The 13,679-nt window shown below is 40.8% G+C and overlaps 1 protein-coding gene across 3 annotated transcripts; it reads right to left on the bottom strand.

The window, feature by feature from the left end:
• Positions 1 to 8: 8 nt before the first annotated feature.
• cnot7 (CCR4-NOT transcription complex, subunit 7) lies at positions 9 to 11,850 on the bottom strand. 3 transcript variants are annotated; one of them, XM_028459488.1, is made up of 5 exons: positions 11,619 to 11,850; positions 877 to 1,016; positions 639 to 762; positions 375 to 568; positions 9 to 194 (listed from the first exon to the last, which is right to left on the bottom strand). In XM_028459488.1, the coding sequence occupies exons 2-5, from the start codon at positions 897 to 899 to the stop codon at positions 20 to 22; spliced, it is 516 nt and encodes a 171-aa protein (XP_028315289.1). In that variant the 5' UTR covers positions 900 to 1,016; positions 11,619 to 11,850; the 3' UTR covers positions 9 to 19. The 3 variants fall into 3 exon arrangements, with proteins under 3 accessions (XP_028315289.1, XP_028315288.1, XP_028315292.1); XM_028459487.1 differs by having other exon boundaries at positions 877 to 966; XM_028459491.1 differs by lacking the exon at positions 877 to 1,016.
• Between the last annotated feature and the right edge of the window lie 1,829 nt (positions 11,851 to 13,679).

Below are 13,679 nucleotides of genomic sequence, written 5' to 3'. Positions count from 1 at the left end.
GAAAAGAGAAAGTGCTGAGTCAGCACCTGTACCTGTGGAAGGACAGCCACTTGACGCCATCACACAACACCACCCCCGACGTCATCAGCAGCTCTGCAAAGTAGAGCGTCTCGATGCCGTCGTCCTCGTGCTTTTTGAACTGAATCCCTGCCGTGGTGAGCAGCTCGATGGAGTCCTGTGCGTACATGTCCTCTCTGACGGCACAAGAGCAACACTGCTTGTCACCAAGCAACTACGGGCCATCGAGCGATTAGAGACAGAAGCAAGACGAGTAGGGTAGAAAAAAACAACTCATGTCTGATTCTGTCAGCAGTGTCTCTTTTGTTCTAGGATGAGCCACAACATCTATGCCTAACCAAGATACACTCACTTACGTGAGGTTAAACTTAAAATTGAACTGCCAGGTGGACGTTCCTGGAGGATATTCTCCTTGCTCATTCAGAAACGTGAGGCCCAGCTGGATTATCTTCAGCAAATCCACGTTGCAGCGCAGCAGCTGGTACTGGTAGTCTGCGTTGCTCCTGAACTCCCCGATAGGTCTGGCTACGACACCGGGGAACTCTGTGTCCTGCACAGACGGACCCCGTTACCACCCCAGGAAGTCCACGAGTGGGGGAGGAGACATCAGCGCCACTCACCATAGCAATGTAGTTGTATTTCCTAATGACATGTCGGATCCTCTTCAGCTCCTCCTCCAGGTTGTTGGCCCAAACCTCACATATTCTTTGACTGTGGTCCACTGTAGCTGCGGGCATAGTGCCACTTCAGCACAAAAAGAGACAATAAGAGGTTAACACACAAAGACCAACGCTATGCTAACATCTGGATGTCTGTAGAAAGGAGCAGACAGATGTTGGATCAGTAAAAGGCTCATACTTAAGTGAGGTTTTGATAGTCATCTGACTGACACTTGGGATGATCTTCCTGTCCTTTTAAGCATTGTACTTGTACATAATGCAGGACCTCCAACTTTCCCTGATCCCGGAAAAACGGACGGAACATACCAAATACACTTCCTGAAATGGAAATGGCAATATTGCTATTATCATTTTTAAATAACTAGTACAGTGCCCGTCGGAAGTGTGCATTCATGTGGGAGTTTAAGTCGAGTTAATTATGGCAAAATGAGTATGTGTTTGAAGGTTGGATGCACAAAGACGTGTACATACTCTGTACTCTGTAGTGTTATAAAGGGGTTTATTTGTGGGTGCAAAGTAAAATAGTGTGTGTGATTTCCATGGTTTAATTCTATGAGACATGAACATGATAAATGTGTTTGTTGTTGGGTTTTTTTTTTACTCACTTTTATAATTTTTTGTCTGTAATGTATGTTTTTTGGAGTCATTATGTGTATTTTTGTATCTTTCTGTTGTGTTTTTGTATAATTATAGTTTTTTTTGTTGCCATTGGAGTGTGATTCTGTTGTCATTTTGTGTATTTTTTGTGTAAATATTTAGTTTTGTGTATTGAGTCATTTTTATGTTTTTGTTGTTTGGTGTATTTTTCTGACATTCCACGTCAGAAGGAGCTTCGACTCCCACCTCCGGGAAAACTTCAACCATGTCTCGGAGGAGGCGGGGGACATTGAGTCCGAGTGGGCCATGTTCCGTACCTCTGTTGCTGAGGTGGCTGATTGGTGCTGTGGCCGCAAGGTAGTCGGTGCCTGTCGTGGCGGCAATACCCGAACCCGTTGGTGGACACCGGGGGTGAGGGATGCCGTCAAGCTGAAGAAGGAGTCCTACCGGGCCTTTTTGGCCTGTGGGACTCCAGAGGCAGCAGACAGGTACCAACGGGCCAAGCGGAGTGCAGCCACGGCGGTCGCAGAGGCAAAAGCCCGGAAATGGGAGGAGTTTGGTGAGGCCATGGAGAACGACTTCCAGACGGCTTCGAAGAGATTCTGGACCACCATCCGGCGTCTCAGGAGGGGGAAGCAGTGCACCGTCAACCCTATGTATGGTGCGGATGGTGCGCTGCTGACCTCGACTCGAGACGTTGTGGATCGGTGGGGGGAATACTTCGAAGACCTCCTCAATCCCACTGACACGCCTTCCAATCAGGAAGCAGGGCCCGGGGACCTGAGAGTGGGCTCTCCTATCTCTGGGGCTGAGGTTGCCAAGGTGGTTAAAAAGCTCCTCAGTGGCAGAGCCCCGGGGGTGGTTGAGATCCGCCCGGAGTTCCTCAAGGCCCTGGATGTTGTGGGGCTGTCATGGCTGACACGACTCTGCAACATCACGTGGACATCGGGGGCAGTGCCTCTGGATTGGCAGACCGGGGTAGTGGACCGGAGGGTGTGTTCTAATTATAGAGGGATCACACTCCTCAGCCTCCCCGGTAAGGTCTATTCAGGGGTACTGGAGAGGAGGGTCCGCCGGATAGTTGAACCTCGGATTCAGGAGGAGCAATGTGGTTTTCGTCCTGGCCGTGGAACTGTGGACCAGCTCTACACCCTCAGCAGGGTCCTTGAGGGGTCATGGGAATTTGCCCAACCAGTCCACATGTGTTTTGTGGACCTGGAAAAGGCATTTGACCGTGTCCCTCGGGGATTCCTGTGGGGGGTCCTCCGGGAGTATGGGGTATCGAACCTCCTGATAGGAGCTGTTCGTTCCCTAAATGACCGGAGTCAGAGTCTGGTCCGCATTGCCGGCAGTAAGTCGAAATCATTTCCGGTGAGGGTTGGACTCCGCCAGGGCTGCCCTTTGTCACCGATTCTGTTCATAACTTTTATGGACAGAATTTCTAGGCGCAGTCAGGGCATTGAGGGGGTCCGGTTCGGGGGCCTCAGTATTGCATCACTGCTTTTTGCAGATGATGTGGTCCTGTTGGCTCCAAAATACCGTGACCTTCAACTCTCACTGGATCAGTTCGCAGCCGAGTGTGAAGCGGCCGGAATGAGAATTAGCACCTCCAAATCCGAGTCCATGGTTCTCGACCGGAAAAAGGTGGAGTGCCTTCTCCGGGTTGGAGATGAGGTTCTGCCCCAGGTGGAGGAGTTCAAGTACCTTGGGGTCTTGTTCACGAGTGAGGGAAGGATGGAGCAAGAAATCGACAGGCGGATTGGTGCGGCGTCTGCAGTGATGCGGAGTCTGCACCGGTCCGTCATTGTAAAAAGGGAGCTGAGCCAAAATGCGAAGCTCTCAATTTACAGGTCGGTCTACGTTCCAACCCTCACCTATGGTCATGAGCTTCGGGTCATGACCGAAAGAACAAGATCGCGGGTACAAGCGGCCGAAATGAGTTTCCTCCATAGGGTGGTTGGGCTCTCCCTTTGAGATAGGGTGAGAAGCTCAGTCATTCGGGAGGGACTCAAAGTAGAGTCGCTGCTCCTCCGCATCGAGAAGAGCCAGATGAGGTGGCTCGGGCACCTAATTAGGATGCCCCCTGGACGCCTCTCTAATGAGGCGTTCAGGGCACGTCCCTCCGGAAGGAGGCCCCGGGGAAGACCCAGGACACGCTGGAGAGACTATGTCTCTCGGCTGGCCTGGGAACGTCTCGGGGTCCCTCCGGAAGAGCTGGAGGAAGTGGCCGGGGAGAGGGAAGTCTGGGCCTCCCTACTGAGGATGCTGCCCCCACGACCCGGAAATGGCTAAGCAGAAGAAGATGGATGGATGGATGGTGTATTTTTCTGTAATGAATGTTTTTTGGAGTCATTTTGTGTTTTTTTTTTTTATCTTTCAGTTGTCTTTTTGTACATTTTTTGTGTAAGTGTTTTTGGTTGCCATTATAGAGTGAATCTGGAGTCAATTTGTGTACTTTTTGCATAAATATTGTTTAGTTTTTTGTTTTACTTTACTCATTTAGAATATTTTTATTATAAATAAATAAATACCTTGTGTGTGTTCCCGGGAAATGTTTGAGACGCTGATAACCAAACTCCATAGACATTGTAGCGCCATCAGAAAAGTAACAAAACTGTGCAAAACAAAACATAAAGCTCCAAACTACAAGAGTGAGTAAGTAATAAATTAAAGTATCATCAACAATTCGGCTGTCTTTTTTTTTAAAAACAAAAATAATTTTTTACCTTCGAACCGAATCGTCAGAGCTTAGCTTCCATGCACGGCACCACAGAGAATCTGCAGTTTTCCAGATGAAGTATTGAATGTGTTGGGAAAGTTGTCTGCAAAAGACTCACCAGTGGCTGACGGTTTCAAATGATCTATTCAGAGAGCTCCCGTGTCTCGGACTAAACTATCTTCTCTATCGCTTGTGTGTTTACAATCCGCGTCTGCTTTACTGTGTTCGCAGCGATTGGCTCTGGCCGCACACGTGACTCTTGCTCGGGTGAGGAGCTGTGCAGTAAAATAGATATAGATGGTGCACTCGCGCCTCCTCACACCCTGAGGTCAAAAGCTGAATAGGTTTCATTTCGGGGCCGTCCAGAAGTGAAATAAAATTAAAATAAACATTTTGAAATGACCAAATTACTCCAAAACAACAGATACACACACTTGGGGTATTTGGAACCCGTTAACCAAGTTTCAGGTCGAACTTGAACCGCTTGTGGGAGACATTTGCTCCGGACGCGCGCACGCACGCACACGCAACTTGTTTTTATAGGTAGATATTTTTAACAAAAATCAAGCAGAAATTGTAATGCAATTAAGTAGGGGTGTTGAAAAAAATCGATTCGCTGATATATTGCGATATTACGTCGAGCGATTCTCGGATCAATTCAAAATGCATCCATAACAATTTTTATTTTCTTTATTCTATTTTTTACCTTTATCTAACCAGGAAAGTATTTTTTACTGCAGGAGACATTGTAACTGCACAAAGAAATGCACTGAAACCTGGGAATGTTGACCAGCTTGTGTTTTTTCAATAAAATCTAAAAAGAAAGTACTAACTTTCTGCATTTATTTGTTGATCGAGGCATATACCTCAGTTAAGTTGCACTAAAGTCATGTTGCACTAAAGTCAAAGTTGGTTTAAAAGCCACAGGCAGATTGTATGTTATATTTTTATTGTTGGCACATGGCATGTTAAAGCCAATGTTTTGAGTGTAAAATATGCAAAAATATTTTTCATACATAATGTTTTCATGAAGGTGTACACATTTACAGATTTGTTGTTTCTGAAGTCATATATAGGAAATTTTATTTGCAATAAATGCCTTATACTTTAATGTCAGGATATATCGTATCGGATCGTATCGTGACACAAATTGTATCGCCAGATGCCAGGCAATGCACAACCCTACAATTAAGCAATATAACACGAGAGGGAGTGCTGTTATGCTAAAATATCAACACTGGGTTAATAGTATATAAGTGACAAGAGATTATGATTTGTTTATTTAATCATTTGACTCTGCCAACAAAAATAGTTCCACAAGTGGAGAGCACATAGTGTACCGCGGTGTAGTTAGTCAAGATTGATCTTTTTCGCATCTCGTCTTCGTAAACGATTAGTTAGAGAGACGGAAAAGTAAATTCTCAAGCAAAATATGACCTCATTGGACTCTATATGATGGACTTCACCTTCTGAAATGGAAATAGCGATATGACACAGACTAAACCCTTACCAACATGTCTTGGGACAATATCACATTTACACAGATTTTTCACCATAAAACAGGTTTTCTAGCAAATAGATGGATATCAAAATCGAGCTCCAAATACCGCATCATCTCCGCACGTACTTGTTTCGTTGCTTTTCTGCCATGTATTATTATCAGATTAAAGCCATTAGTTAACTACATTATCCATATTAAGCAAGTTTTGAACTTTAATAGTCTGTAATGACATCTACGTAGGGAAAGCCAATGAAACGCAAATTAAACGAAAATGTGTGAACTGATGCAAAGATGACACGAAAAACAGTAAACTGAAACGTTTTTTGGGAAATCTGGAAAGGAAATATAAGATGTTCTAATATTGTAGTCAATAAATTTAACGCTTCAAAACCAAAACTGTTTCACAGACGACACAACGTCAGACACTAAAGAACAGGGATGTGCATTGCCATGAATCTGACAATATGATACAATTCAGGATTTGCATGTCACAATACAATATATACCAATATATCCAGATACTAAACAATATGATTTATATCGCAATATCAAGAATTACAAATTCCAGCTGTACAAGTACAAAATGGTATGAAATACAATCTAGTTCATATATATATATACTGTATATATGTATCCGTAGATATCTTTATATTCTGTTTTGCTCATATTTTTCAATCTGTTTCGATTTTTCTATTCTCTATTACGTCTTTTGAACTATTACATCACAGTATTTGCAGCGGAACTACCAAACTAGTACATCAACTCCAGGTTCAACACTTTGAGCAATCCGCCATTTTTATTTCTCGCTTCTATTTTGTAGTCCAAGCTCCAGGATGCCGAAGTTACGAGAGGATAAGTCAAAATGTTCGGTTGTTGGATGTAGTAACCCACACGCTTCATTATAACGTCTCCCAGCATCAGAACCTTTTCGAAGTGCCTGGTTGAGTTTTATTTTTCACGGAAATATACCCACATCTGTGGGTAAGGTCATTTTTGTGTGCGCGAAGCACTTTAAGGATGACTGCTTCTGCAACCTCCACCAGTATAAAGAAGGATTTGCCGAAAGACTTCGTCTGATTGAGGGGTCAAATCCTTCTATCTTTGGAGACGACGAACAGAGCACTTCAATAAGCTGTAAATAACACTAAAAAGTGTGATAAGACGTCCCTGTCATTGTTTTGTTAGCATTAGCAGTTGCACCGTCTTCAGACTTCATATGTTAGCGCTGTGTGCTCATTTTAGATTCTTGATGATATGGCCTACGTGATTTAATTTAAGTCTAAAGTTTTCATTAATCATTTCATTTTGCCGTTTTTGTCTTTGAAAAGACTGTATTAAAATGCATTTCGTGACGTTAGCTTGGCGCTAGCGTTAGCTCGGTGCTTGTGTTAGCTCACTTGTTAGGGTTCTGCAGGTTCATCATCTTCATTTTCATCTCGCTCCGCCGGGTCAGACTCTGGCTCAAACATGTAAGGCTGGATGGACAAGTATTCCGTTGTTGACATTTTGTAAATAACCTCTGAATAAACTTTTTCTGCACCGCTACATAGCCGTATCTCTTCTATCAAACTACAAAAATGGCCGAGCAGGGTGGAGTTGAAAAGAGTGTCACCTGAAGAGGGGGCGGGGTATGGAGCGTCTCATTTACATTTAAAGAGACCGCACCAAAACGAGTTGCTCTCAGGAGCACATCAGAAAAGGGGTAGAAAAGGGGCCTGTGGAGCTACAATAATGAGAAATTCAGACCCAAGCATTGCAGTTCCGCTTTATATAGACCACAACTGTATGATTTATATGTAAAAAGGAAGGCTTTAAAACCATGATATGTCCCCTTTAAGCCAGTACATGTCCAGGCTCGTCTGATGTTTGCAAGAGAGCATTTGGATGATCCAGAAGAGGATTGGGTTAATGTCATATGGTCAGATGAAACCAAAATAGAACTTTTTGGTAAAAACTCAACTTGTCGTGTTTGGAGGAGAAAGAACACCATACCTACTGTAAAGCATGGGGGTAGTAACATCATGCTTTGGGGTTGTTTCTCTGCAAATAGACCAGTACGACTGATCCGTGTAAAGGAAAGAATGAATGGGGCCATGTGTCGTGAGATTCTGACTGAAAACCTCCTTCCATCAGCAAGGGCATTGAAGATGAAACGTGGCTGGGTCTTTCAGCACGACAGTGATCCCAAACACACCGCCCGGGCAATGAAGGAGCGGCTTTGTATGAAGCATTTCAAGGTCCTGGAGTGGCCTAGCCAGTCTCCAGATCTCAACCCCATAGAAAATCTTTGGAAGGAGTTGAAAGTCTGTGTTGCCCAGCGACAGCCCCAAAACATGACTGCTCTAGAGGAGATCTGCAAGAGGAATGGGCCAAAATACCAGCAACAGTGTGTGAAGACTTACAGAAAACGTTTGACCTCTGTCATTGCCACCAATGGGTACATTTCAAAGAATTGAGATTAAATTTTGTTACTGACCAAATTATTTTCCATCATAATTTGCAAATAAATTCATTAAAAATCCTACAATGTGATTTTCTGGATTTTTTTTCTAATTTTGTCTCTCATAGGACGAACAATTGGTGGCTGACTAAATACTCTCACTCATGCTGGACTGCTTAGGTGTTTTTTTTTTTTCAAATACAGTATACTGTATAAACAACAGCCACACAAACAGGTGCAGATTCATCAGCCTGGGGGGTATTTTATCAAAGTGTTCTTAGTAGAGCCAGGCCTACGGTTTACACCTGGTTTAAAGCCGTCTTTGACTACGCTGGCTTTTTCCATCCCATCAAACTCTTCTCAGCTTGAAACTCTCCAGCTGACAGTGTTTAGCTTTAGTGCACGTCTTCATAAGACCTACGAGATCGATCACAGATTTAATGATTAGAGTGAGGGCGCATGCGCTGCAGCTTTTACGATGAATAAGCAACTAATAGAAATCAATGCTGAGACCAACAGGACGTGACGTCATCGGTTACTGAGCAGTGGATATACAAGTATCCTTATATAGACATATTATTACTGATGACTTAAACACATGGAGACTGTGATCATCTAATTAAAAAGCATATTCTCCTTGTTCATTCAGAAACGTGAGGCCCAGCTGGATTATCTTCCAAAATTATCTTATTTTGGAATTGTTCTATGCATTTTAACTCTTGAGGACAATCACAGCAATAAAGTTCCACTTTTGACAATATATAAGATGTCTGCAGTCATTTTTAAGTGCATTGAAAAATAAAATAAAATTAAAAATCGTAACAAAACTTCAATTTTTCTTTAAAAAAGTTTTTAGGCAAAATCGCCCAGCCCAAATTCAAAATCATAATCAAACATTTACTATGATTATCTGTTTAGTTTCCTTTTAAAACACCGTATTTAAGCAGAATTAAAAAAAAATAAAAGTATAACATTAGTCTTTTAGACTCTTTTTTTTCCTTTTGTAAATATTTGTTGAGTGTTTTAAAGCATCACTAAATGACTTGTTTAAAATTATGACGTGGTTTCATATGAGTGCGTCTGCAGCTTAAGGCAAGCCTGCTGCTTAAACCTGGTCGCCAAGGGCTGTGTTACGATGGCAACTAAGGTGTTTTCTCATTGATGGAAAGGCCGTTCCAGATAAAACCCGGCTTAACGGAGCCAGACTCTCAGATTAAACCTGGACTTAACCCCGAGCTGGGTTTGATGAAATACCCCCCTGTGCAGCTAACACGGTAACACACACACACACACACACACACACACACACACACACACACACACACACACACACACTGGGGCTGAGACTTGGTCACCTCTCACACCAGCACCCGGATGCTAGTCAGTGGCGGCTGGCCAATAGAAGGCGCTAGGGCACAGACCTACCACTCACCACGTTCGTTTGAGTGAGACATGAAAAAAATAATACAAATTGATAACTAATTAAAAATACTACAAAACAAATTTATATCTGTATTTAGATAATCAGAATAAATATTATATAGATAATGATAACATAAAGTTGTTTCGTTCATTTGTGTCTGATTAGTGACGTATTTCCGCTCTAGGGCGCACTCATCTTTGACCATTCACTAGGGATTTAACGATTCACTCAACTCCCGATACGATTCGATTCACGATACTGGGTTCACGATACGATTCTCTCACGATTTATTTTACAAAATGGGACTGTAGACAAATGATGATTGAAAAATATTCCTTTATTTTTTTATAATAGAAAATACTGTATTATTTTCCTTTTATTTTTCATTGTCAAAAGAATTCCTTGATAAACTATTCAAAACAATGCAATTTAACTAAAAATAAATCTTGAATTAATTAAATAAAGGAATGATACAAATGAAGAAGAAGCTTATTAATTTAAATTCTGGTTCTATAATAAACAATGCAAAACTGCATAATAGCTCTTTTTCTTTTTAAAAGTGCCACTGAAAATGTGTTTTGTGCCTTAACAATTGGACTTAAAAGAAAAAAAAACCCGTCATTGCACTGATTTACGTCAGATATTTGTTTGGACCAGCAGAGGGCGCTGGTAACCCAGTGGTCGGTTGGCATGCAGATATCTTGCAGTGAAGAAGAGATGCTATGCTAGCAGACAGAGCTCATAGAAAAACATGACTTTTACAGATATTCACGTAATATTAGATATTCTGTCGGTGCTAAAGGGTTAAGGAATCATTTATGAATATATTTAAAAGTAGAAGGCTGCCAGAAAGAAAGTATTAGCAGATTTTGCTCACCACCAACACATCTGGGTAGCACCCTCTGCTGGTTAAAAAAAGTACTGCGATTCAATTTTCAGAAAATCGATATCAACCGTGATGCCTATGAATCGATTTTTAGCTGCCTTACGATTAATCGTTACATCCCTACCATTCACTCTAGGTAAAAGTTGTACATGCTCAGTAACTCCTCTTCAATACAAGTCTATGGACGGTCCCTGGGCAACTGCGGCTGCGCAAAGTTGAATGCAGCCGGATCATTAACACAGCAACACCCTCCCTCTATGGGAGGGGCTGACGTTAGGGATGTTCCGATACAACTTTTCAACTTTTTCATTTCCGATATGATACCAATATTGTAGCCTTACGTATCGGCCGATACCGATAGTGATCCGATATCAGCATGAATCATACATACTTTTTTTCTCTCTCTCTTTTCTTTAATAAAAAATAATTACTTATTTTGTAGTGTGGAATGTTAGAAAAGGCTTGACCAAGTGATGTTACTCAAACAGAGAACAATAGTCAGAAACAGGAGGTATGACAAAAATGTACCCATTTATTATTAACCAAATGGTTACATAATTTTTAACCTTAAACATAACATTTACAGTATTCTACAATTGAATAAAATAAATAAAACGAGTTGAAAAAAATAATGATCAGAAAATTTGGAAATTAAATCTGATATTCGTTTTTAGGCTAATATTGAACCGATATCCGATATCGGATCAGGAAATCTCTATCCGACGTCACAGTCGTCCGTCATGGAGCGGCTGATTGACAGGTGAAGCCATGTGACAATAGAAGGAGAGAAACAAAATAAAGAAAGAAAAATTTATTAATTCTGCTTTCCCTGCCTTCTTTTTCAAATGTCAGGATCAGAACCAACATGGATAGAAACCGGTAGGACCCATTTAAATCACTATTCAGAAAAGGTAAAGAAACATGAACAAACTAGGATTTTAAATCTTGAACATGTCAATATTATGTAAACTAGGTCATAAATTATATTTTGTCATTTTTTAAATGATGTATGTTCATTTACCATTCCTTTGTTTTTATCTAATTATTTGTTAAACTAACTGAAACAAAAAGCAAAAAAATAAATAAATAAAATGAAATAAAATATCTAAAATAAAATAAAATTTCACTCACTCTATTGTATAAACTACATTTATTCTTACTTGTTTATGGGTTCTGTGGCAATAGACGTGGTTGGTTTGAAAGCAGTTCTGTGACTGCAATGTTACTTACTTATTTATTCAAAGCTGCACAAACCCTGTTTTTAGTGTATGTCTATTTTGGAGTTGTAGCCCCCCCTGGAGAAAAATGCACCAGCCGCCCCTGGTGTTAGTGGCGCGTGACACCGTAAACTCACCGTTCCCGTCTGCAGCTGTTTGAAAGGAGAACCGTCTGAATGCAGAGGTTTGCCTTTGCTTCGACTCTTCTCGGACTTTGAAACACTTTGCATTCAGCGCAGTGTTGATATCAACCAACAGCCGCCATCATCGCAGAGCTGACGGCCTGACGTCATGACGTGTAAAGCGTACGTCACACGTTTACAGGGTCCTTGGCTGCGTCCGAATATTCCCTCCTATCTCCTTTCCTATTCACTGTTCTTTCACCCCCGGAAGTGTTTACTGAGGAAAGGAGGCGCGGCCGTAGGATTATTACGTCACCTTGTTGAAGTGCGTCTTTGATCGTCAAAACAAACATGATCACCTTTTCCTAACTCCTCTCCTAACCCCTTTCCTTAACCCCGTGACGTCATCCACGGGGTTATGAAACTCTTTGCAACATTAAGCAACAAACCAAGTTACTTTTGACCAGATTTACAGAAATATTTGCATCATTTTTTCCTCGTAAATATGTGAATGTCAAATCTAAATGTTAAAGCTAAATCTAAATGTTACATATTAAATCTAAATGTTAAATGTAAATCTTAAATGTAAAAAGTGATTGTTAAATCTAAAAAGTAATTGTTAAATCTAAGTCTAAATGTTAAATCTAAATGTCTCAGATGAAAGTAATATATTTAGGTAATATGCAAATTCCCCGGAAGTACCAAAATAAAAGCTTGTTGACGCAAACTGTTGCTATATGTTATTTTAGCATGCGTAACTGTACAATCGGCACCCCATTGATTTGATGAACTAACTTGAACCCGGTTTGCAATATTTTCCACCCTCCAAATTAAAAGAGATTTTACACGAAATATTACTTTTGCAATCAATGCAATCAAAAATCTTACAAACTATCTGCAGTAATATCTTTTCAAGTTGCTAACAATTAATCTCTTTTTGGTTTATCTTTATGGTATTCACATATGGTGTACCTCACTGTGCCAACCTGTACAGATGAAAATCTAGAACAAACTATTGGATTTATGACATTTTAAACATTTAATTGTACTGTATACATTTCTATTTAAAGCAAAAATAGACTTGCTACAAACAATGCATCTGATAGGCCTGAAAAGTGATGTTTTTTGTCTGTCAAAAGCTGACGATAAGACTTTAATAAACTAAACTAAAACTTAACCAAAATTCATTCGAAAGCCTCTCCCTTGAAAATTGTAATCCCAAAAACAAGATAGAAAAACCAACTTTATTGGTTCTAGTTCAGTTCTGGGACCAATACTCTTTACATTATATATGCTTCCACTAGGTAACATTATCAGAGAACATAATATACAGTAAATTTCCATTGCTATGCAGATGATACACAGCTTTATCTCTCAATGAAATCAGATGAAACTCATCAGTTATTAAAACTCCAGGCTTGTGTTAAAGACATCGCATTCTGGATGAGTCACAACTTTCTCCTTCTTAACCAGGATAAAACCAAAGTGATTTTATTTGGTCTAAAACACCTCAGAGATAAATTATCAGAGCAAATAGTGTCTCTGGATGGCATTACTCTGTCACCCAGCACCACAGTAAAAAACTTAGGCGTTATCTTTGATACCGACTTATCCTTTAAATTTCATATTAAACAAATCACAAGGACAGCCTTCTTCCACCTCCGTAACGTCTCTAAAATCAGGAATATCTTGGCCCAGAGTGATGCTGAAAAATGAATCCATGCATTTGTTACATCTAGACTAACTTATTGTAACTCTTTACTGTCAGAATGTCACAGTAACTCACTAAAAAGTCTCCAGTTAATTCAGAATGCTGCAGCTAGAATATGAACAGGTATTAACAGGAGAGAGAATATTTCTCCAGTATTGGCTTCTCTTCATTGACTTCCTGTAAAATCTAGAATAGAGTTTAAAATCCTCCTGTTAGCATACAAAGCTCTACATGATCAAGCTCCTGTGTATCCTAAAGACCTGTTAGTGCCCTATCGTCCGGGCAGAACACTCCACTCTCAATCTGCTGGTCTCCTGGAAGTTCCTAAAGTATCTAGAAGTAGAACAGGAGGCAGATCATTCAGC

Source organism: Gouania willdenowi, chromosome 10, assembly GCF_900634775.1.
Source record: "Gouania willdenowi chromosome 10, fGouWil2.1, whole genome shotgun sequence".
Lineage (NCBI taxonomy): Eukaryota > Metazoa > Chordata > Actinopteri > Blenniiformes > Gobiesocidae > Gouania > Gouania willdenowi.
Note: the sequence above shows the minus strand (reverse complement) of the source record. Positions and strands in the feature narration are given on the sequence as shown.

Coding starts and splice junctions, on each gene's coding strand:
- cnot7 (XM_028459488.1), bottom strand. CDS start 899: ATGACTATCAAAACCTCACTTAA. Junction 763..876: donor ACTATCAAAACCTCACTTAA/GTATGAGCCTTT, acceptor TTTGTGCTGAAG/TGGCACTATGCCCGCAGCTA. Junction 569..638: donor AATACAACTACATTGCTATG/GTGAGTGGCGCT, acceptor CCGTCTGTGCAG/GACACAGAGTTCCCCGGTGT.